Source organism: Pimephales promelas, chromosome 9 (assembly GCF_988280905.1).
Source record: "Pimephales promelas chromosome 9, fPimPro1.hap1.1, whole genome shotgun sequence".
In the NCBI taxonomy this organism is placed as follows: domain Eukaryota; kingdom Metazoa; phylum Chordata; class Actinopteri; order Cypriniformes; family Leuciscidae; genus Pimephales; species Pimephales promelas.
Genome location: NC_142777.1, coordinates 8,071,514 through 8,097,950, shown reverse-complemented (window position 1 = coordinate 8,097,950; position 26,437 = coordinate 8,071,514). Strand labels below are relative to the sequence as shown.

At 37.2% G+C, this 26,437-nt stretch overlaps 1 protein-coding gene across 2 annotated transcripts in view; it reads left to right on the top strand.

Moving 5' to 3' along the window:
• il1rapl2 (interleukin 1 receptor accessory protein-like 2) overlaps nt 1–26,437 on the top strand; it is a 501,200-nt gene that overhangs the window by 363,427 nt on the left and 111,336 nt on the right. For both annotated transcript variants that reach the window (XM_089134720.1, XM_089134721.1), the window contains 2 exons: nt 6,875–7,061; nt 9,910–10,063. In XM_089134720.1, the coding sequence (XP_088990846.1) occupies nt 6,875–7,061; nt 9,910–10,063 (341 nt within the window). The remainder of the gene's footprint in view (nt 1–6,874; nt 7,062–9,909; nt 10,064–26,437) is intronic.

Genomic DNA, 26,437 nt, shown 5'->3' with positions numbered 1-26,437 from the left:
AGGCAACAAAACTTTTGTCTTGCCAAAATTGGACTTTTCTGTACTCTTTACTCCCTCTATAGAAAGGGTAATGTTTTATGTATTTGAGGAGCAGAGAAGTCTGTTTTACTCTAGCATTTGTCGTCGAGTCATAATCATCTATATCAGTTTATTACATAAGATTTTGGACAAAATAAAACTGAAAAACTGTGCGCCCACATAGCTACAGGAAACTTAATAACTAAATAACCTGTCAGTTGATGAAAAAGATTGCACTGCCTTAGGTGTGTGCTCTTTTAATAGCATAAAAAACAAATGTGTATGTCCTACATTTATTGGTGAAAAACTAAATTTGAACTTGATTTCGGTGGGATGTTAATAAAGCCAGAATGTCAACTTTGACAACACAGGGTTAACATATTTTTTTTCCCCCATTTCCAAGTAGCGATTGGCATATGAGGTTTCCGCCTGACAGTGATGATATATGTTTAATCTAAGCTTGGCCCAAAATGTTATTTTGTCTATACAATATAAGGTAAATCCAGCCCTGAGTATAGCTTTAATAACCACAGAAACAAGTGTTGTTGAGCAATTGCAGATGGCCTAGTTCTCCATTAGTGTGAAATGGAGACACACTGTCGATATTAAAAATTATGAATAAGATGATAATCTTTGATGCTAAACTCACTTTGACGATAAACTCACTATCATTGATGCAGTGTTTATAGCAGTAATACTGGACAACAGCATGCTGGCTTTCTTGGGTAAAAATCAATACAATCCCATTCAATACAGTTTACACTGTGGCAGTTAATAAACACTACAGAACACAATAATACAATCAGTGCTAATAAACACAATCAGTTAGTGCGCACAAAGATAAATCTTAACTAGCTTTAATCTGTATATGCACAAACAGGTTGCATGGACAGTTTTGTCTGTAGTGAGAGACATAAATACACATATTGTCATAAATTTTCCTTAATGTGTAGGATTTCTTTGAGAAACATATATACATTAATAAATATTGTACTTTACAAAAACATTCATCTTTTAAAGGCACACTATGTAAGATTTTTGGAATAAAATATCCCAAAACCACTAAAACAATGTTATACATTTTGTTGACTTGTTTCAGTCAATGTTTATATCCAGAGAAATCAGCTATTTTAACCAGTGTAATGGTTCTTGTTATTGCTTCGTCTGTTAATGATGTCATATCCACTCTAAGACGCTTTAAAATATTATGTTTTATTAGACAGGTGAGCTAATGTTTGGACACCTTTATTGACAGAATCTAATCGTATAGCTCAACATGATTAGTCTTATAGTTTGAATCTCTTGTTTTCCTGATTTACGTTTTCATGTTTGTACCATGCCTAGAGAATGCTAACATAGCATAATCAGAAAGAGCTTTATTTGTAGGAACAGTAATACAGCATTTTCTCCACCATACAATATATATTTAAAATTAATGGCATACTATTTAGCAACACAAGTCATCCAGCTTTGATTAATATATTATTATATTCTAATATTGATCTAGCAGCCACTGAGCGAAAGCACAGAAGAACGTTATGACAGCTTTCAACATACTCAAAAGTATTTTACTATGATTGTTTTAACCAAGTAAAAAATTAAATAAAGTGACCTGAGTAGTAATTCAGCACTTGCAGCATATAAGCATAACAGCTACGTAAAAAAAAGTCCAAGGATCTCATCCCTGCCCTGCTTCTTACCACAGTTCTATTAATAAAACTCTAATACATTAGCTTACCAATGACCATGATTTCTGCCCCTTCGGATGTTTCCATTGGCTGTGGAGGTGATGACAACATCAACCTATGCCTTTTATTTTGTTTTGAACAAGCAACCTAAGCAGAGAAACTTACATACTATGTCTGCAATGCTTTAAATTTATAATGTGACATAAAATATTAAAGTCTTTATTAAAAGCTCCATCTAGCACCAACATGAATCTTTTGATATTTTAAATGTTTAAACAGTGTACAAATTTTCTCTATTAATCGTTCAGAATGAAGTATGGGGTGAAATCAATGTGCTTGTCAATGTAAAACCATTCAAGGCATCTAAACCTTTAACGCATTCTCATCCCAAAGCGCCATATACAACGCTTTTGCAAAAGCGTAAATATCCAACGCACATGGCACCCTTTAACTCTTTCCCCGCCAGCGTTTTAAAAAAAAGTTGCCAGCCACCGCCAGGGTTTTTGACGATTTTCGCTAAATTTGAATGCCCCGCTGAATATTTTCTTCCATGAATATATGAAGATGATATATATAAAAATAAAGATCTGAGCCTCTGCTTTTAGGCAAAAAAAAAAACGTTTTTATTTTATCTTCATTTGTTCTTTTTTTATTGCCTCTTAAACAGAGGTAGGTTTTGTCAAAAACACAACATTTTGGACAAAAAACTGAGAAAAAGGTATTTTTATCAAACAAGTGCATTTAAAAGCAGAATACATTCAGATGTTGTTTCCTTCATATATAAAACTTTCCAAAATAAATTAAAAACATAAATAAATGTAAAATATATCAAATTTCCCAGGATGTAAGGGAAATGTAACTTTTTCAATAAAACTTCTGCCTCTGCCTCTCTGTGTTCTACCTGTGAATAATGAATAATTGGAATTACAATAAACAGGCCTAGACACACACACACACACACACACACACACACAAATACATATTACAATGTGGTAAATGTGCACAAAGAGAGAAATAATTTGACAATTACACCTTCATATTTAGACAGCCACACATAAATGCCTGCACACACACATAAATATTATAGTGTCATAATATTATACGATCTATCTGCGGCACGTCCATGGCTAGAACTTTCTGTGACAACATGTGCATCTCTCTCACTGACTACTTCGTCCCGATCAGATTCAGAATTATCAAATAAAGAGTGATCGGACTCCGAGTCCATTAACCTCCAGTACTTCAGCCATATACCTCTGCATTGTCTGTCTGATACATTCTCACTACTCCACTGTTTGAGACGATTGCAATCTTTTTCTCTGATCAAAGAGTTGCGCACTCATTCAGAACATGCGCGCGGGTCTTCCTTACCGTATACCACCTAAAACACGGATACCCGGAAAATTCCGTGTTTGGCGGGGATGCGTTTTTTCATTAAACCCGGAAAATTCCGTGTTTGGCGGGGAAAGAGTTAACGTCTAATGAGACGCTTCGGTTATGGTTAAGTTTAGGTATGGTGTAGGGTAAGGGTTAGACCACTAGGGGGTGCCTTCTGCCCAAATATATCTGCGTCTCATTTGACGTTAAAGGGTGCCATGTGCGTTGGATATTTACGCTTTTGCAAAAGCGTCCTATATGGCGCTTTGGGATGAGAACGGGCTCAAACTTTAAGGCTTAATTACATCTTATGCCTGGTTCAGATTACACGATTTTAGCCCGATTTTGGCACGATCCGTTTGAAGTAGGGTGTCGTGGGGATTCGTAAATGACAACGGACGTCGGGATGCAAGATTCGACCATATCATCTCGGATAGTGTGTCATAGTGGGCGACAACCTACGTCGCGTCTGAGATGCTTCACGACATCACGACGAAAAGATTAGCATGTTTCATTTTTTTAACGGTCGTCCACGACGGTTCCGTCACATGGATGAGGTTGACCAATAGGAGCACAGAAACTTTTCCGTACTCAACTTTCAAAAATGGCGAAACGAAAGAGAGACGATGGTGCTAACGTTAAAACTAAAAGTAAAAATATATAAGAAAACAACATTTTACCTCAAGTTCTCTTTGGAGGATGGACAGCCCATACTGTCCTCTTCGAGCAGGGTTCTCAACTCTCACGCAATGACCGTGAGACACACGCAATTCAACCAGTTCACACGCTCACACGCCACACCGTGTAACGTTTTTTCTCATGCTGAAAAGGCAATGCCGAGCAATCCAGGAACGTGTCGGGTTTTCTTTCTTTTTTTACTTTTTTTCTGAACACAGGACAGCCAATACAACACTCACCGCTTCATCCATTGTTTGTTTACATTCGTTTCCGGAAGTCACTCGCTACTAGTTTCGCCTTCTCGATGACATCACGCGTGCCGTTGATGAAAGACAGCATGCGATGACTGGTCAGGAAGCAATGTGCAGTCTGACATGTCTTGTCCACGACACAACAAGATTTTAGGAGTCAAAATCGCGTTATCTGACACAGCGACTATCGTAACAGACAAAAAAAAAGTGTAATCTGAACCAGGCATTACATTTTCAACTGCATCAGTTTAAGCCATAAAACCATATTCATACCACATTTTAAAAACTTATAACATTGCTAGTTAAGTTTTTCTGGGACGCATCTTTATTTTTTTCAAATCCAATTTCAGCTTGTTTCATAAACAGTCTTTTGCTGATTAAAAACACCCCCTTTGCATATAAAATGGCCCTCTTTAGTAACAGTACTTTTTCTGTATTACATCGTGACAGATGAAAAAAACAATCACAATCAAAGATGTAGTGAACTGTGCTGCACAGACTTTTCAGGGATGTTGTTAAAATAAACTTTTGTCTTTGGTTTCTAATATTCTACAATTTTCCAGGCTATGCAGAGTGGCAATTTTCACAATTTGACCATGACTGGACCGGTGAAGCCTCATTACCGCTCAAATAGTAGCCTAATGCCCTTATTAGCAGCATAAAGGGAGGATTTCAAATGGCTGTTCTGCAGTCGCTGCTGGATTGTGTTAGTTGCACACAGGAAGAATCTTTGCCTCTCCTTGCAATGCAATCAGGTTTAGGTCAGCAGTTTTCAGGTACGAAAGACCCTATTTCCATTGTCCACTCTCAATGTCATCTGGGACAGGAGAAGATGTGTTCACCCTGGCCTCTCTGCAGCCTCAGGCCTCAAATAAATCCATTGATCCATGTCACAGAAGATGCAATCTCTCAACATTATGGATGAGTCAGCAGCACACATGCATTTCAGTATTACTAGTAACAGTAGTAACATCAACACCCACGCTGGTCCAGAAATAATTCCATATGTGTTGATTTCTGGATTGTTTCAGAACGATTTCATGTTACTGAGAATGTAATGTGAAATTTTGTTCTGTATGTTTGAACAGCCATTGGTCATGGTGGCAACATCCTTGTTCGAAGGAATGCCTGTGGGAAAAAAAAAAACCCTTATTGGAGGAAGATTGGTTTACATGTTTGAATGATATGCATATAAATGTTTAATGAGATATTTCCTGCATGTGGGAGATGCAGTTTGTTTCACAGACTTTGGTTTATATTTGCATGCAGATGTATTTTCATTTTTCAGATCCTCTGTGTTTCTCATCTTTAATTGATTCCCTTTGAACATTATGACATGAGTTTTCAGATTTTTTAATAACAGAATAGCACAACACAACTCTCAATTAATTCAGCTGGGTGTCATTATGGGATAATGGAAAAAGACAAGAATGGAGCAGTGGGGTTGTTAATAATTATTAAACTGTTCCCATCTAATGTACAAGTAATTACTATTGTGGCCAAGCCCTGTGCTTCTGATATCGCACAGACTAAACGAAAACCAGTGCAATTGGCGATTCAAAAAATGTGCGGAAAAAGCTAGATATTTCTAGAATCTAAGCTGTGTTCACATTCATGTCATTTAATGTTTTCAAATGGACAGTAGCCCAGAGGACATGCATTGTTATTTTACACCATGTTCAAACGAACTATACACTCTAAAAAATGCTGGGTTGTTTTAACCCAATTCTGGGTAAAATATGGACAAACCCAGCCATTGGGTTAAAAATGTAATTTAAAAATGTAACCCAATGGCTGGGTTTGTCCATATTTTACCCAAATTTGGGTTAAAACAACCCTGCATTTTTTAGAGTGTAGTGAATAGCGTCTAATAAGAAATGGTCATGATTCACAAATAAAAGAAACATCCTCAAAGGGGGTCTAGTTCTACCTTTATTTATATAGTGTTTTTTTACATTACAGATTGTATTAAGTAAGGCAAATCAATAATATTGTTGCATATTAAATATCCCAGACTAAGCGATAACGCTTCATTTTACAGTCCAGTTACCCATGTAAATACAATGTACTTATTTTAGTAACTACAATTACTGGGTAATAACTAGTACTAACCCTGAACCTACCCCTAAACCTACCACTGTTCCATGTACTTACCTTGTATTAGCCAGTACTTTCTAGGTAAGTACATTTTAAGTATAGTACTGTAAAAGGAAGTGTTACCGACTAAGCAAGCCAAAAGCCAAGGCAACAGTGATAAGGAACCAAAACTCCACCAGTGACAGAATGGAGAAAAAAACCTTGGGAGAGCCGAGGCTCAGTCGGGGCCCAGTTCTCCTCTGGCCAACGAATGAACAGTGTATGATTATGATTCAGGCAGTATTACAGGTCAGAAGTCAGATTGCTTGGAACTATCTGAATATTATTATTCAGTTCCATCTGGTTGGAAGTCGGAGACTTCACGAGGGTATGGAGACGAGTTTGTTTAAGATCAGTGCCGATGTCTTTTGTGTCTTGAAAATGAATGAATGTGTAAAATTGTGTAATGTGTAAAGAACTTTTTGAATAAATATTAAATATTATTTTATAAATAAATATTATTATTTATTATTATTTATAAATAAATATTATTATGTTCCTTGAGGTATGATGTTTTAAGGGTCTGATGTAAATGTTAACTACAGTGATGTCACAATATGGTGGAAGTAGAAAAAGAGTCATTTTGATAGCTTGCTTTTCAACAAATGCTCAGAGATGAAGAATATTGAACTCTAAAATGTACAGTATTTTCATACTACAGTGACCTTTTATATGTTAAAAGATTTATCATGTCATGATGACCAATTAAATGTTTTGTCTTCACAGAAACTCAACGTACTGTATGAAGGTGTCCATGTCACTGACGGTGGAGGAGAGTGAAGAGGGACTCTGCTTTAGCAGTCGAATACGTTACCAGGAGAGGGCCGAGATCACCAAGAGCAAAATGATTACCTGCCCTGACATTGATGACTATCTCGCCCCCTACAAGCAGCCTATCATGGCCTGGAACAAGGTACAGAGTTAGAACTCGCGCAGCATGAGGTGACCATGAGTTTTTCCAACTAGGAAAATAAATGTTTTGTTTCTGTCTCTACCCCTTTTTTTATTTTAAATAAAAATGTGTCATTGAAACATTTATTCAAACGATACATTAAAAAATTACTCCAATAATGCAACAAGTTAAGTATTTATGAGTGAGTCATTGGGCCTTATTTTAAAGATATGAAACGCGAGTATCAAACGCGAAACACGAGTAACTCATAGGTGTTGTTTGGGCGTAACGTGCAATAAACCAGAGCATCTTTTCAGACCATCAGACCATTTTCACATTCCCTTTAGGAGCAGGCATGCTTGTTCCATGCAAGGGAATTGCAATTATAATGGTGGATTTGCCAGGCGCACGCCAGGAGCGGTTCACAGCCAAGGAGACCGACGTTCTCGTCAGGGCCGTAAAAGACTGAACCGCCCCTAGGAGCATAAGTTCTAGCACTAGTTCAGACTGGCCGAGTTTGATTCAGAAGAACGAACTCCAGAGGAAAAGAGGACACAAGTCCAATAATTCTGCAAATATAACTGCAGCGTTATCTCGTTATGTATATTTTAGGCAACAATAAAACAAAATATGTTATAAAACATCACCATGCCTCTTATCGGTTTGATTGTAAAAAATATTGATTACCTGTACGCATTCAGTAATCATTATCAGCTGTCAACCATCACCTCATCACCTGAGCACCAGTGAAAAGGATTTCTCACAAAGACACACACACTGTCTGTTCTTGTTAATAGACGCTCTCAGACTAGGGGGGGCATTCACATTGGCAGTTTTGTTCAGAACAGGGCACGGTTTGCATGAAAAATCGCAAATGTGAACGCTGTCATGGGACCCGGGTGCACACTGGGGTACCGAACCCGCTTGTTTGCCACAGTCCGAGCACGTTTGTTTCCAAAGCACCGTTGGTCTGGTTTCACACTCAAGTTGATTCTATCCAACCCTGGTGCATTTGTGTGCATATTATGTCATCGCAAACGTGCACGGTGAAAACAGAACGCGGGTCAATATTGTGTTTTTTATTAATTCGCTGCTATTATGCACAGTTGATTATGCACTGATTATAATTTTACCAACAGTAATTCTGGATTGCTTCCACCAAACAAATAAATAGGAAATCAGAACACTGCGCGCCAAAACAGCAGTATGCGTGCAATGGGCTATATGCACGCATAAGTTCCGCATTTGACGCAAGGATGCTCGTCCATTTCCGGTTGTGGAGATTTAAGCGGAGGAGAACCGAGGAAAGCGGTATTATGGCAGAGTCTTCAAAATTTACTGTCCTCCCGTCTTTGAAACGAAACGTACGTTTAAATGTAATTTTATATATAGTTATGTTTATTTAATATACTTTTAATAAGAAGCATAAACACGAGGGGTGTCTGTTTTGTCTGTTTTTGTGACTAACGTTTCTTTATTATAACCATGGAGTATAAAATTCAATATAAATTCTCGGTATTGCATTGGACTCTACGATCGGCGGAAGTTATCGAGCATCCTTAATCCTTCACCGGAAACACCGCCATGCATAGAGCCCATTGTGAACCACAAGTGTTTCTTCTTGCTGCATATCTTTGACTCCAACACGTCGCCCGCGAGCTACCAGTAGCTCGTGGTCTGATTGGAGGTAGATCGTCAAGAGGCTGTTCACATATTTTGTCCTTTGAATGCGCGCTCAAGTTCGTTATTTCAAAAGTAGGCTCAAGCGGGCTCATCATTGAAGCGGCACGCTCATTTTTTCCAGGCGGAGCGACATGAAAACATCTCAACTTTTCTGAATGCTGCAAGCGCACCGCAGGTCATGTGACAAGAACCAACACATCAGCTTCACATTTTCATAACAAGATTAAAAGCTCAGTCAACGTGAAGGATGGGTATGCAACCCAAACAATCAGTTTTTTTTCTCTTCTCCGTAAATAAATCTTGTTGCAGAACTACAGCAAGCGTTTATTGGTGGTGCAAATCCATTACTATATAAGCTACTATATAACTTCTTTGTCATTGTGTAGAGCACAGAGCAAGGTTGCATAGCAACGAAAGACGTCACGGGAAAACCGGACGTAATTTTACTATTTCTAATAAAAGATAAGCTAATGTGCATTGTAAATGTAAGTAATTTATCTTTTTTAAAAACGATTTGCCAGGGAACAATTATAGACTCATGAGACCAAAGATTGCCTGTTGGATAGATGAATTAAATCAGCCCGTTCTCATCCCAAGACGTCATCTAACTGACGCTTTTGACCATACGTCAACATCCGACGTTTTAGGGTACCCTTTAACGTCAGTTAGATGACGTTATCTAATCCTAACCCTACCTCAGACCTAAACCGCGTCATCTAACTGACACCCTAGGATCGTCATCTAACTGATGTTAAAGGGTACCCTATAACGTTGGATGTTGACGTGTGGTCAGTTAGATGACGTCTTGGGATGAGAATGTGTTGATTAAATCTTTTATATCGTGTTTAACCACTACAGGGATCTCAAGTCAGCACAAGTCACTTCTCGATGTATCCTCAATAAAAGGGGCAGATCAAGAGCAACACTGTACTTGGATAAATGTGAACTTTGAATTGGAAGTCCACAAGAACATAACTACAGACAAGAACGCATATTGAGAAATGATGGAGGAGGCTTGCAAAATGTGCAAGGTTTGAGGTTTGAGATACACTGCCTTAAACCATCTGATTTCAATGGAAATATTGTTCCAGTGTTCCAATTGGTTTGAATTGAGGTAGTCTGACAGTTGGATAGACGAAAAACTCCACATATGTGAAGGTTCAGTTATTTTTTTTTATTTCCTCAGGAATGTCAGAGGCAAGACTGGAGGAGCTCCATAATCATCAACACCACCAGTCTGTGGATCCCAGATGTGCAGGAAGATGATGGAGGAAATTACACATGTGAACTTAAATACGGCAGCAGAGTTGTGAGGCGGACCACAGAGCTCAAAGTCACAGGTACACTTTCAAACCAATTCAAATGTGTGGTGAATCGAAAGCAAATAGTACATGTTATAATCTAATAGCTGCTTTTCCACTGCCGGGCCAAACCGTTCTCGTTGCTTAATTGCTCCATGCCGATCCGGCCCAGCTGGTACGGATATGATTTCATTCTCTCATCCACTGTGGGGCTGAAAACAGAGCTCTTTGGCATGTAATACAAATCTGTCAGTGGTTGCCTTGTTAACACAAGAGTTTACAGACAGTATGAGAAGTAAATAGTGACCACATTATGGAGGATATTGATCGGATATTTCTATTATTAACTTGTTTACTTCGCTCAAATAGCGACAGAAAGCAGCTGATGGCATCCGCACCGGATGCGTCACGTTGTGCGGAGTTGCCGACAGTAAACAGGTGCCCGTTCTGTTTTTGCTGCGCTACATGTTTGTTTTGTCCTACTTCCATTAAGAGGCCAGATGGATTTGGAACATCACTTTGGCGTGTCCAGTTCAGACCGCCTCAAGCCATTGTGTTGCATCGTGCACAGAAAAGGGAAGAGGTGTTGAAATTGAAACTTGAAATCACAAGTTATTATTTGCTTGGCTAGATTTACATTTTACCAAACTGATACAATGTGGGTAATATCACATTTTAAAAAGATACTTAGCAGAAGGCAAGCAATATTTATTAGGCTTGTAACGGTACACAGAAGTCATGGTTCAAGACCTACCTCGGTTTTGGGGTCACGGTTGGATACTATGGAATCATATGTGTAGCAATATTCAATTTGAAATGTAATATGCAAAATGACAATGCAATATGTAAAATGGCATTGCATTTTGTATTTAAATTTACATTTTACATTACCATTCGCATCGTTTGGTGCAAAATGAAAGTGAAATTACATAATTTACATTTGCCATTTCATACACTAGTTTTAATACGCATATTGAACTGCTTTATAAGTGGCAAAATTAAAATGGAAATGCATTACAGAAATGATTAGATATGTGTAACATGTTCAAGCAGAAACTGTGGTAAAATGATCATTTAAATGTTATTTTTCTTAATTGCATTTACACTTCCAGTCAAGACACTTGCGATTGCATTTTCATGAAATGTCCCGCAATGGATGTAGCAAAATTCAATGTGCACATTGAAAATGCATTTCGAGCCGATCACGCCCCCTCCTGGCCTGTCAATCAATGCAACAGGGCGGGGCTCGGCAACAACAGGTAAACATAACATGTTATGGCTATGTCACGTGTTTTGAGCTGTTGAAAAAAATGCTGCGACAGAGCTAATTCGAGCGTTAAATCATTTAGCAGATGAAGTGGAGCGTGAACAGAGAAACGGTAATATTTCCAAAGATTATTACGAGTATATTAAAATATATTTAAGTTGTTGTTTATTTCAGTCCACACTGCTGCATTCGGCGATGTACCGTCCATCGACTAACTCCATACAAGGTCGTGATATCTTTAACTTTTAATCCATACATAAGATACCCCATTTATGGCCTCCCCACTCCCCTAGGCCTATCTGAATACAGCTGTTCTTCCACCACCTTTAAGAGGTAAGCAGCCCAACGGGTGCCGGCGCCTGATAAGGCAGAAAATTCTCCCAGACGTTTCAACAATGTACTGTTCTATCACCTACATACATGTAATAATCTTCGGAAATATTACCGTTTCTCTGTTCAAATTGATATCAAATTGAATATTTCTACACATATGATTCCATAGGATATGAGTTCCCCACACATCTCCAATGCTAGGTTTCTTTCCATTTATTTTGAACAGACAATAGTGCAAATTACAGTTTGTTCCAACTAGCGGCATTTAGTCCCCTTGTTGCTACAGTACAGCCTCTTTTAGTGTATTAAGCATGAAGCAGTAAACGATTCGCTCTTAGGTACATTTTTTTATATAGGGGAAAACAAAAGGTATTTGGTCATAATCAGCAACATATCAGCAACAGCATATGAAGAGACCCTAACCCTAAGCCTCTAAATGCCATTTGAAATTTTCTTCTTTAATGATGATTTTTATCAAACTTGTATATTTAAGTTCAGTAATTTCACTTAAATGGCAATGATAAATATACAAGTTTGATAAAAATCATCATTAAAGAAGAAAATTTCAAATGGCATTTAGAGGCTTTTGCATCTGAACTCTTCATATCTTGTGTTGTAAAAGTACAAAATAAATAGAGTAATGAAAATTAGTGCAGAGATTAGTTTTCTTTGCACACTAGAGTTCATTAACATGCACGAAGTTCAATATTACGCTTCTTTAAGAAATCACGTAATGAAAAGAAAAAAAAAGAGTCTACTTCACCTTTTCTCGAGAAGGCAGTGTGTGAAACGGCACCTGTGGCGTCCCATTTCCAGGACACGCATCACTGTAAAGTAGTAGTGAAACTTTCTTGACACAAATTGGCACAATGCCAAATGATTTTGTCTCATTATAACAGTGGAAACAACCTAAAATACTCCATCATTTTGGTCATATGGATCTGAGTAAGACATCAAAGATATGTAAAGGGTCTATTTTTATTTGTGTACACTACAATCACAATAAAATAAAAAAAAAGTGTTTTTGTAAAATAAAATGAAATGGCTTTCTGCCATCCCGGTTTCCTTTCGGTGAAGTTAGTGAAGCATGTCACACAAAAATGAATCGAAACTCAGCGTATAGGCTACTAGCAAACTTTTGCGTCCCATCTGAACTCTTATTTTGGGTTGGTGCGAAGATCGTCACTTCTTCTTCTGCTCTTTTTACTGTTATGGCGAATAGCAATAAGCGTTGCATTACTGCTCGTACCCCCTTCTGGATAGGAGTGTGGATTGCATGTGATTTACTGTATTTGTTGTCCTACTGTAAGCGCTGCACCCCTAGTATTTATTAACCCTTTGGGGTCTGAGGTGTTTTCACATGCCCAGACATTTGTGCTTATTTCTGTTACTTATAATGTTTTCATGGATTTTTCATAGTTCTCGATGCAAAGCAGAGGAATCTGGTGAAGTTTGATGGTTTGTTTTGAGATGATTGATGGGGGTGTTTACGTGTGGACGATTAGCATGTCAAAGGCTGCACAGGTTGTGGATGTGGTCAAATTAAAATAATTTGTAAGACTTGTAAAATAATAGTAAAATAATTAGTAAAACTGCTCGCGTAGATTTCATACAGACTACATAAATATTTGTTGAAAATATTTGCTTTCGATATAATTTATAATGATGTATAACACCTCTCTATATAACAACAATTATTTGAGTAATTTGAGTCTCTTTCACACTGATTTTAAAAAATGGGGGTGAGGGAGGGGTGTCGTTTTTGATGGACAGACTTCTAATCGAATCTGATTTTCAGTCTTTTTAATACAACATTCATACGGCTGTGGCTTTATTTTAATTGATTTTTTCTCTTTCTCGTTCTCAAATCCTCGAGTTCCACTTTCCTGCAGAATTTATCTCCAACCCTCCTCAAACTCATCTTCCAATAGTTTTCTAGTAATACTGAAGAACTTGATTAGCCTGTTCAAATCTGTTTGATTAGAACACTTCGGGGACCAGAGTCAAGAACCCCTGCTGTAGTTGGTCACATCACATTTGGACTAGGGCTTCACGATTATGGAAAAAAAATAGTGGTTGATTTAATTTCCCTTAATACTGTAACTAAAATCAAGAATTTACATTAATATAATTCATAGAAATTAATACAATTTCTGTAATGTGACATTAAAAGTCTATCAATTCTATCACTACTCTCCGTAGCAAATGAATATATGAAAACAACAGTAAAACAATAGCAGCTGTAGATGACTATGTTCTGCAAGTTCTAAAAGTGATGATGCCAAAAATATTTTACATTGGCAGCCTTGTGCCTCAATCCACATGCTGGAGGAAACTGATGAGAAGGTTTGTTTAAAACCAAGCCTTTGGTTCAACCCTCCAGGCTTAACTCGCCCTTTTGTAAACATCTCCAAGCTACAGTAAATCCAGCGCAGCACAGAGCAAACAATAGACTACACCGTTTTACACAACACACAGTGATGGAATCATAATAAAATCTGCTTTCACAGCTTGTGTCTAGATAACACAATGTCTTTCATGCATTTCCAACTCTGGACCTCGAAGTCCACTGTCCTGCAGAGTTTAGTTCCAAATCTGATCATACTCACCTCCCTGTAGCTTATCCTAAAGATCCTGATCAGCTTGTTAAAGTGTGTTTGATTAGGATTGGAGATCAACTCTGCAGGATAGTAGATCTCCAGGGCCAGAGTTGAAAACTCCTGCCTGATAGACTACACAACACTGATCTGATCTCATGTACACTCCCATTGCTATGAATTAATTGCTTGCTTGACAATAAAGTATTTTATTTCAATGCCATAGTCACCCCTAATTGTTTCTTGATCATACAGTATGCATTGACTGTGACCCTTAGAAACCCCTATAAAAATGAGCATACTGTACCAACTGCACCTTGAACATTTCACTTTGCAATTATCGTTATGATGCATTCACGGTTGATTATTGGCCAATATATAAAAACATGAAGCGAGTGTTCGATTTTTCATAAACCACTAGACTAGAACACTTGTAGAAGTTCTAAAGTGCTGATCTGAGAACAGTTCACTTGCCCTCTTACAGCATGTTGCTCAAGATAAACTGCACAATACTGTGACTATGGAACAAAATCACGTGACTATATGTCTGTAGCTGCGTTTCCATTACCCTTCAATTTGCGCAAATTGAAATTGAGAAATTAAAATACTCTCAATGCAAACACGTCAATTTCGCAAAAACTCCCGTTTATTGCAAAAAAGTTTTTAGGGTCGCATGACGAGGTTTTTCAGGCAAAACAATGGAAATGGGTTTTGTGCATTTAAAGTCACCTGACTTAGAAGACGGAGTGTGTTTTGGGTCCGTGTCTGCAAATAATAATAATTATCATCATTAGCCTATTATAACATTTATTAGGCTACGAAGACGCTTTTATCCAAAAAAGGAACAAAGCAATTTGTCTCATTTCATTCACAGTACAGGTTGGACAATAATAATATTAGGGCTAAGATTATCACAAATAAACACTAGATTTTGACGAATATCTAAGTGTTTGTAACTATGCAACTACTTTTATTTGCGTAATGTCACAATAACAAGAAAACATTGTGCTTTTGTAAAATAAAATGAAACAATCAGGCACGCTTTCATGGTCTTCCTGAACTGGAGCGCGAGAACTGAAACAATAGCCTGTGTAGACTAAAGCTTTAAATGTCCACTTTAAAAGGAACAAATTTGAATCATAAGCTAATACCTTCTGATTATGTAATCCGTATGAAAGGTGCAGGTCTCTCTGAAGGTGCATCTGGAGATATATTTTTAGCTCTTATAATTTATAACGCATTTATAGTAACTCACCTATCCCCTTTGGCTGTGGTTATGACTCTTCTTATTCAGCACTGTGGGAAAAAATATAATTTCCAGGTTCTAATTTGGCCTTAGAAAACCAGTAAAATCTACATTTTTTTCCCCCAAATTAATTTGTGAAAGGGGGCAAAAAGTCATAAACAAATATATGAAAATTTGTTGAGATGTATATGGATTGCGTAGCATTGGTGTGGTCAAACTAAAATGTTGTTCAACTTTGCGTTTTAAAAATACAACAACCGTTAATTTTTCGCTTTGCAATTACGGGTTAAAAAGGGCAAAACGAATGCTAGTACACTGACCGTTTGGACATAATTCGAGACAGAGTTCTTTATTAAATTCATTAAAAAAGAAATAATAATTACAGGAATAGCCTACTGGACTTTAAACCTCAAAGAAATGCCACAATCAAGACCTCGGAGCAGAAATAAAGGAGAAACACCCAGGAACTCTGTGTCTTTCCCTGCCATTAATGCTTGGATAACACACCACGTCTCCTTCCATTAATAATAATAATAATGTCTAGTACGGTGCATGGATGTGATATAGGTTATATACCTACCAACATCCGTTGCCATGATTTTTGGAATGACTTATCACGAGAGGAAAAAAAGACATTTTAGTCGCATAACATCGGTTAAAGGATTAGTTCACTTTTGAAAAAACTTTTGCTGATAATTTACTCACCCCCATGTCATCCAAGATGTCCATGTCTTTCTTTCCTCAGTCGAAAAGAAATTAAGGTTTTTGATGAAAACATTCCAGGATTTTTCTCCTTATAATGGACTTCCATGGGAACCAGGTCCAACCGAGGTCCAAACGACAGTTATAACAGTTACAGATGCAGCTTCAAATGTCTTTAAACGACACCAGACGATGAATAAGGGTCTTATCATGCGAAACGATCGGTTATTTCAAAACTTATTCCAAAAATGTAACTTTTCTAAGGACAAATGCTAGCCTTTCTCCATTCTGTGAGGCGCGTTTGTGACGTCACGTAATACGTAATTACGTTCAAAAGGTCACGGGCGACGTAGCCAGAAGTACAGAGTCAGAGTGTTTACAAGTTGAACGTGAAAACTAACTCAAACGCCGTTTACAAAAAAGGAATTAAAAGGTAAAACAACAATGTCGGACGATTGTGATTCTGTACTTCCGGCTACGTCGCCCGTGACCTTTTGAACGTAATTACGTATTACGTGACGTTGCAAACGCGCCTCACAATATATTACAAGGCTAACATTTGTCCTTAGAAAAGTTACATTTTTGGAATAAGCTTAGAAATAACCGATCGTTTCGCATGATAAGACCCTTATTCATCGTCTGGTGTCGTTAAAAGACATTTGAAGCTGCATCTGAAACTGTTATTAACTGTCGTTTGGACATTGAACCATCCGGTTCCCATTGAAGTCCATTATAAGGAGAAAAATCCTGGAATGTTTTCATCAAAAACCTTAATTTCTTTTCGACTGAGGAAAGAAAGACATGGACATCTTGGATGACATGGGGGTGAGTAAATTATCAGCAAAAGTTTTTTCAAAAGTGAACTACTCCTTTAATGGAAACGCCGTCATTTCGCAATAGTTTTTTATCGACATTTGGTAAATATCACAAAATTTTTGAGCAAATCTGTAATGGAATGGCCTTGTATCTCACTGTATGTGACTATTTGACGAGGGGAAAGATGTTTGCAAAATAGAAATAACAGTGGATATGAGCTGTTTGTGTTCATAATTCAACAAGATCATTTCACAATGCTGCTTTTAACTGGGATGCTATCTTGTCTGTTGATCACTACACCCATTGTAAACGGTCAAGACTCCTTTCATGTCACAATAATGGGAGATGAGACAGCAGCTTGTCTGAGGACTGGTTTGCCTTCATTGTATATGAATTGATGGCCTCATAGAGACCCTCCTTCCTGCTTGTCTTCTTAGAAGCACAACACACATTTATTTCTGTGTCGTCTGACACATTTGACGTTCTCTGATCCCCCGCACACAGCATCCTCATCACGTGTGGGCAGAGATTGTCACACACCGTTATTGTTTTGCCTAAGTGCCAAAGGCAGATGATTTGTCTCTCTTAGACACAGAATGGGGTCTAAAACTCAAAAATATTTCAAGAGATAACAAAGTAATTTAGTTAACCCAGCAGATTTAGCAAGAGGAGAATTTTGTGAAAAGAGGATCTTTACTTCTACTGCAGATCTTTCTATAGAATGTTGGTTCATATAGTGACTACAGTTGTCAAATTCTAAAATGTCAAAATAAAACTGATAATAAAACACCTAAAAAGTTACTCTCTAAAGTTACATGACCGACTCAAATTAGACTGTGCTATGGTGATTTTCAGGGTGTCATTGATGCAGTGTTCCAGGCTGGCCCAAGCAAAAAAAAAAAAAAAAAACAACAACTGATTTTGAGAAGGTTTGTTAAAATCACTTAATTAATTAAACTTACACTTCATAGGAAGGTTTTATTAGTTCACATTATTTGGTAATATAACATGAAATAATACATTTACATACTCTACTAATGTTTTATAAAGTCATGCCACCATGAAATCAAAATGGACAATTCTTATATATATTTTTTTTTTCACAGAATGTCGGACTGTTTATTATAAATGATTTATTCTTGCACAGAATTATAAATATATTTAAAATCATAATCTCTCGTAATCTTTAATCAAATATGTTAACCTCCCCTCCCCCTCAAATCAACACCTGTTCTTTTCATAACGTATGTCTCGGAGGGACCCTCCACAACGGACTCCAAATTGGCTTTCGGATCTGCCTCCATTTCGTGAACCATGATCAACTTCCTACTATCCAGTCAATTTCCAAAAGACAAAATCATATCCCACCCTATTTTTTTCCCCTCATTTAAGAATCCGTTTCATTTAGACATATAATCACAATGGGTAAGAAAGGACTATCGCAACTTCCATTTCCTGCTGACTTTAGGGTTAATTTTTACATAGACTACTACATTTTAGCATTTCAAGTTCTTTAAATTACCATTATTTCATGTATTTCAATAGTAGATGCATAACTACATTGTAATATTAGTGAATGAAACCTCATGAAATGGTTCTTATTAAATTCAAACAAAATATGGGCTGAATTTATATGTATTGTAGTAGCACTGCATTTGTATTGCATTTTGATGATAGGTTATGAGCTTACAAAACAAACATTAATGGACTACAGAAGACCAATACAGTTTGTCTTAAATGTTTTCCTTTTCTGCTAAAAAGCTTCATAAATAGCATAAAAAATGATAAAAAAAAAAAACCTACGACTGACATAACCTGACATATCTGTGAGGTTTGGTCTGAGCTGAGTAAGTGCACATTCATTAAAGGGGTCCTATAATGCCATTTTCATACAAGTTCATTTGATTCTTTAGGGTCTAAATGAAGAGTTTGTAATATACTTTAATTAAAAATTCTCATTAGAATTGTAAGAAAACACAAATTTTACCTGGTCAGGGTTAGGGTTAGCATGCCGTTTCAGTGCATATGCCTTTAAATGATAATGAGTTTCACTCACTCCGCCCCTCTGTTCTGCTGTGTTTTGACAACGCACTTGGAGTGTTGCCTTGACAACAGTTGAGGATATATTTAGAAGAAAAAATGGCAGTGGGAATCTCTGAGGACACATCCGTGCAATCGTATCAGTTTGTACCGGAGTCAGACCCAGAACAAGATGGCGGCCCAAAGAAGTTCCACAATTAAGGCTTGAACAGGACGTTTCTGAATGGTTGGTTAACATAATGTCACTTTGATAAATCTTTGTGTACTGGCAGGGTAGAGTAGTGAGAGATTTACGAACGCTATGTGTTAACTGATATATGTACACAGTTTGTAATAACACAATAACTATAATGCATTGTTCATTATAAACGTGGGATTATGAATTATATTGAGACTGTCATATAGAAAACATGCCGTAATGTATCAAATCAAAGTGTAAACCTTAGAAGCTAAATTCATCGTGAAGCGTGCAAGCGATTTGCAAAGATTAATATAAAATATACAATTTTACACTCACTTCTTCTGGAGGTGCAGCAGGAACATGAAAAGTTGGTACCGATTGTTTTTTTCAGGAGCAGCTTCTTAGCAAAACCAGCTTAATACTGATCCTCGTTTATAAAGCAGTCTGGTGAGAAAAGATTTGTGCAAAAATTAAAGCACTGACGTTGCTTGTGGGGAATATTCCCTTTAAAAACAAAACTCAGCCACTGTGTCTTCAGCGTTTTGGATTTAGGTATTTTACACCCAAGAACAGAACACCACAGTCGCTTAGGCCCCGTCCACACCACTGTGTTTTCGTTTAAAAACGTTTTTGCTACATTTGCACCTCCCGTCCAGACTAAAACAGAAAAAACGAAGACCTAAAATGGAGAAGTTTAGAAACGCTGCAGCTCCGTTTTGCGTTTTGAATCCAGAGGGAGTTTTAGTGACTACGGGACAAGACGGAGGAGTTTAGAAATGATGACGTAGCGGCTCACGCTCGGCTCTATGATTGGGTGTCATCAGTCATGATGTGTCCTTCACTGATTCGTCAGCCACCGTTTACACCGGCACGCGCATGCCCAGTGTTGGTGTATGGTCACGTGATCCGCGTTTTCAGTCGTTTTAATGTAGATGGAGATCAACTCTAATACGCAGATAAAACGCTGGTGTGGATGGAGATCGTATTTGTTTTAATTTTCCGTTTTTAAATGAAAACGCAGTAGTGTGGACAGGGCCTTAGACGCCAATCTGCTCCAGTGTATCAACAATGGCGGACTGTGATGACAGCTCACTCAGGGTCTGTGTCGAAACCCTGCTGTCAATCGTAGAAGAAAACGGCATAATTTGAGGCAGGGGAAAACATATAATGATAAAGTGTTTTTGTTTTAATCTCCTTATATGATGGTGTGTACAGGCACTGCCAACACACATTTCAGTACAATCAACTTGTAAAAGTGTATGTACCATTATATGACCCCTTTAAGTGCATTGATGTGTAAATGCAATGATCCCGTAGGACCTCAGTAAACTCAGGCACCGAACCATCATAGCCTAGAGGTACTGGATCTGTATTATCATGATAAAATATGGATTGGGGTGAGATATGCTCAGACACAGCCTGCGGTGAGAGAATAAGCGTGAAATAGTGCCATTATCATGCTGTATCGTCTCCAGTATCACTAGACCAAACAGATGAGCAAATCCTCAAAGAGAGGAATAGTCATGTTGTGACTGCACAATGACTCTAACATCTCTGTCCATGGCAGGCAAGGCATTTTTTGGGGGGTTACATTTTATTTTAGGTGGCTTTACCCATTAAAAAGCAATTGTTAGGAATAATGTACTTATTGTGTTCATGTTGTAATGCAAAACACTTTTCAAGTCAAGTCACCTTTATTTATATAGTGCTTAATAAAGATCATGTCAAAGCAGCTGCTCTACAGTGATAAAAAAGGAAAAGATTGATCATTGATGTGAACAGAATTCTGATGTAAAGCAACTCTAAAAAGACAACAGTGTCATTGTTCAGCTGAAGTCAGTTCATTGTTCATTTAGTTTGGGTCATTGTGTAAAGGTAATCAATTATGAAACATTTAATTCAGTAATGAAGCAGCTGGAGAAAGCAGTGATATCATTGTCCAACTCGGTTTAGTTCTTATCTAGATACATGTAATAATGGTTACGCAACTATATAATTTATCTCCTTTAATTCCTTTTATAATTTTTTTAATTCCCCCTGCTTTGAATTTGTGTCTATTTTCTATGCAAAGCTCTATGAACTTATCTGCTCAAATGTACTTTGCTTGACGATATACAATCTAATAAATCCGCATGCTGTTTTTTTATACAGTTGGTGATGCTTCAAGCAAGTACCTGTATAGCCCAAGAAGTTCTCAACAGTTTTGTAGATGAAACTCTTTTCCTCACAACAATGTTATTCCATGTCTTCACAACACTTAGAATTGGTAAATATAGTAAATAAAAAATAGAGCTTTTTTATTCCTATTAATGTTCACATACAGCAAAGCATTCCAATGCAACTTTTTTTTGATTACATCAAGCAGGTCATTTGCATGATATGCAAATTAGCCCCACCTCACACCAGCTCAGGGGTGCGTTTCCCGAATGCATCGTTAGCCAACTATGGTCGCAAGTTCCGTCGATTTCCAATAGAGTTCAATGGAAATTGCGAGCAACTTACGACCATAGTTGGCTAACGATGCTTTTGGGAAATGCACCCCAGAGCTCCACTCGTTGACGATCACACATTGACCTGATTGGGTACAAGGTAGTTTTTGACGTCAGAAACACCAGCACATTTTTGAGACTGTCTTTGGTTCACTGCAGTTTTAAATAGAAAAATACTCAGCAATGGTGTTGACTTATGAATTTGTGAATAGTTTGTCTTAAAGCATATTAAAAACACCACATAGACATTTAAGCAACATTTAAAAAGCTTGATTTTCACCACAGGGGGACTTTAATCATCACAATTTATTTCAGACCTTGAAATTACAAGTACTAATTTGCATATTCATAGAACCATAATATTGCTCCAGTCACTGTTGCTCCTGTCAGTTTTGTGTTATATGTGTGACTCAAATGATCCACTACACTCAGAAATACATTTACATTTAACATATAAATGCTGCTGTTGGTCAATAAAGATTTGACAGATACATTTATGCCTCGATTGGACTGTTGTGTTAAACGTGATAAGCCTTTTCAGTTTTATGGACGTTGCAGCTTTGGTCAGTGCCACTATGGTTACTGATAAGAGAGAAAGGGCTTTACTCTGGCTGCACATTCATAAAGACATTACTGTAAGTTGCTGTGCGAACGGGACATTTCACAACTCACACTCATAAGTAAACACTGTTGTCAATCTCAACAACTGACAGTGTAAACGTAATTTAGCTGCAGTGTGTGCGTGGCCTCTATTCTAGTGCTGTATAGAAGTTATGAATTTGACAATGTTAGTCCATCTAAACAGATATTTTGCTGTATCGGTCAGTGTTATTTGTTAGCTAAAGTTTCCCCTCTGAGAACAAGGTGACCAAACATTAGTCTATTTACAGCTCTTATGGTGTGTACTAACAGTGAAATAGTCAATATACATTAGAGGTTATGCTCATTGCCAGGGCGCTTAGTGCTCAGCAGTGTCAGGAGGATTTACTTTTGATTTATGAATAACCACTAAAGCTACCAATGTGCAGGTCAATAAATAAGCACAGAGGAACGGGTAGGCTATTTTTTCATAGTTATCGTGTGGTTAGATTAAATCTGACCACGTGCTGCTGAGCCGGTCTGGCTAAAGCTCACTGAACCATTGTTAAACTCTTATAAAACATTACTAAAAAAATTGATAACTAAACTCAAAATAATATGTTCTTTAATGTCATTACATTATATATTTTTAAATACTAATAAGCTTTTGTAAAATAAATGCATTTTACATTTACTTTATTTCTTTACAAGGAAAACAGTGATGACACTGTCATCCACAAGGGTGTATACATTTTTATACTTTACATTTACATTTTTCAATGTGCATGCTCATAATCCATAATTCACTGATTTATAAATGATCAAATATAAAATAGTTCCAGAGACAATTGTTTGCTGTACCAATTATTTATCAATTATGTATTTCATAGCTAATGTTTGCATTATTGGTCATGAAGGATTATTTCCTCAGCCATAATCATGGTATTGGAATTATACTTTAATAAATATTTTTTGCTTGTATGTGACATTTTTTTCCCAACTGTTTGTATTAATGATTTCAGTTTTTTCCCCATTTTTTTGTTACAGGAGTTGTTCATTAGTTACATTTACAAGTAAACAATGTGAAACGCATATTAAGCACATCCTTATGATTTCTTAAGGGATACTCTACTTTTTTTGGAAATATGCTCATTTTACAACTCCCCCAAAGTTAAACAGTTGATTTTTACCGTTTTCGAATCCATTCAGCTGATTTTCTGATATTTAGAAGAATATCAGTAACCAGACAGTTTCTGGTCTCATTGACTTCCATAGTAGGAAAAAAAATATACTAAATATAATATATTTCCAAAAAAAAAAGTGGAGTATCCCTTTAAGATTTGCTTTAGGAAAATTGCATCCTATGTTTTTACTTTACTTAAAGCCATCAGTGATGCATTTATAGAGGTTAGTAACTGTATTGTCACTCACAATAAGTATTTATAAGAACACAAAACAGCTGTTAATAACAAAATATTCACTTATTTGACAAACATAAATCTGAACTGCTAAAAAGTCATTTTAACTATAATATATTAACATATAGCAATGCGGGCTGCATCTTTATTAATACATCCATGGAACCATATGACTGACTAATTCATACTTGTATAAATCAGTCAAGTCAAATCATCTTCGTTTATATAGCGTTTTTTAACAATGTAGATTGTTTCAAAGGAGCTTTACAGTGATAATAGTTCAATAATAAATTTAAGTAACAGATTGTTTTTGATAGAATAAAGTTATATAGAATAAAGTTATTTTCCAGTTGAAGTTAGTTTTGATTGATTCTCCTCCGTCGCAATGATCAGCAGTTATTAACTTTGGGGTCTGGGCCGCTAACACAACCGTTTTAACAGAAAACTCTTAAGACGTGAAAAATTGTGAGATCGCTGATAGCGTGCATATGCGTTGTTAAAGAGTTAATTCTATAGGAATGCACATTTTAATATATGTGCGCAGGCATGCAGTCCTTACCTAAAAAACCAACCCTCAACAAACTACTTTGTGTAGCCATATATCCCGACAACGATCATCAAGTCAAGTATATTTATATTTAGATTGCGCATTTCACAACATAGATTGCATCAAAGCAGCTTCACAGTATCAATCAAAACATAATGACAATGTTCGTTTCTTAGTGGAAAAACATCTACGTTTGGTAGAGCTGATCAATGGTATTACTGATTGGTTAATTAATTTGAATATCCCCAACTGAGCAAGCCAAAGGCAACAGTGCTGAAAAACTCCATCAAGTGAACTAATGGTGTCCTAAAACTCCATCAGGTGACCCAATGGAGAAAAAAAAAAAAAACCTTGTGAGAACCCAGGCTCAGTCGGGGGCCAGTTCTCCTTTGGCGTTTATGAACTAGAGGCCGGATTATCTATATAGAGGTTAAGGGAGAAACGCCTTCACAGGGAGGGACTTGTTGACACTTCAGGACTGCGTTGTCGTCATTTCTAGGCGCAGGGCCTTCATCAGATATGGATACGGCCTGGATCCGGTGGACTGCGGTAAACCTCGGGATAAACAAAGAGACTAATATTAGCGTAGATGCCATTCTTCTTATGATGTACCGCCAGTAGTCGATTTTGATATTCTAGGTATCATCTTATCATATTATCATCTGGCCAGAGTTTTGAGATTGCAATAGACAGACTATAATGCGTTAAGAGCTCGCTCAAGTACTGGGGAGCTAAACCAGCTTAAGTAATCAGCAATAATTAAAAATGTATATGATGTTTAATAGGGAGCCAATGCAGTGTTGACAAGACTGGGCTAATATGGTCATACTTCCAGGTTCTGGTAAGAACTCGAGCTTCTGTGTTTTGTAATTTGTTTATTAAGCGTGCAGGGCAACCACACAGCATTATATTAATCTAGCCTAGATGTCATGAATGCATGAACTAACTGTTCCGCATTTGTCAATGAGGGCATATAATTTTGAAATATTTTTAAGATGGAAAAAAAAAATGCGGTTTTACAGATTCTATTCACGTGACTTTCAAATGAAAGGTTGGTATCTAAGAGCACACCCAGGTTCCTAACCGACAACGAAGACTTGATAGAGCAGCCATCAAGTGTTAGACTGTATTTCTAAGAAATTACACAAGGAAGTTTTTTGTCCAATTATTAGAATCTCTGAGAGCTGCGTATCATCGGTATAATAGTGAAAATGAATGCCTTGCTTATCTCCTAATGGAAGCATGTACAGAGTGAATAGCAGCGGTCCTAGTACTGAACCTTGTGGTACGCCATGCTGAACTTGTGATTGATAGGACACCTCTTCATTTACTGCTACAAACTGATAACGGTCAAATAAGTATGATTTAAACCATGCTAATGCAATTTCACTAATGCTAACATAATTTTTCAAGTCTTTTTAAAAGAATGCCTTGATCGATGGTATCAAATGCAGCACTAAGATCAAGTAACACTAATAGAGAGATCCAACCACGATCGAATGATAAGAGCAAATAATTTGTGGATCTAGTGAGAGTTATCTCAGTACTATGATATGCTCTAAATCTAGTTTGAGGCTTTATTTTTTGTTAGTTTAACCACTGTTTCAAATCATAGCTGTCAACCATCCCGTTTTTTCCGGCTTTCTCACGTATTTTAGCTCTTTTCCTGCTGTCTTCCCGTTTTAGTATTTTCCCGTAAAATATCCCGTATTTTTATGCTCTGACTGTGTGAGACGTACAAGCTCGGACAGATTCGGCTTGAAGTCGTTCATCCTCAGATGCGGCGCTGTCTGCTGTCACAAAAAAAGCTGTACACAGCCATGCAAAATGAGGTCTTGCCGGTCTTGTGCACCCAACGCGTCATTTTTGCCACTCTCAAACGGACACCTCGAGTATAAAGGCTTTACTCTGTGTCAGCGTGCGCTCTGATCGGTAAAGGTGCACAGACCTCTCCCAATCATCTCCTGCACTCAGCCTCCGAAGCACCACTAACTTCCCCTCCGTTTCCCCAAAGCCCGACTGTTTCCCTCATAAACTGATATTAGAGTATTTAAACATTCTCTATGATTTTTTTTTTAAATGACACACTGTTTCTTTCTCTTTCACACATATGTTGGCTATAAACTCTTTAGACTTTTTATGGTTAGTGCTTTATTTTTTAAAGTTTGAGGGTAAGAATCGTGTAAAAAGAAAAAAAA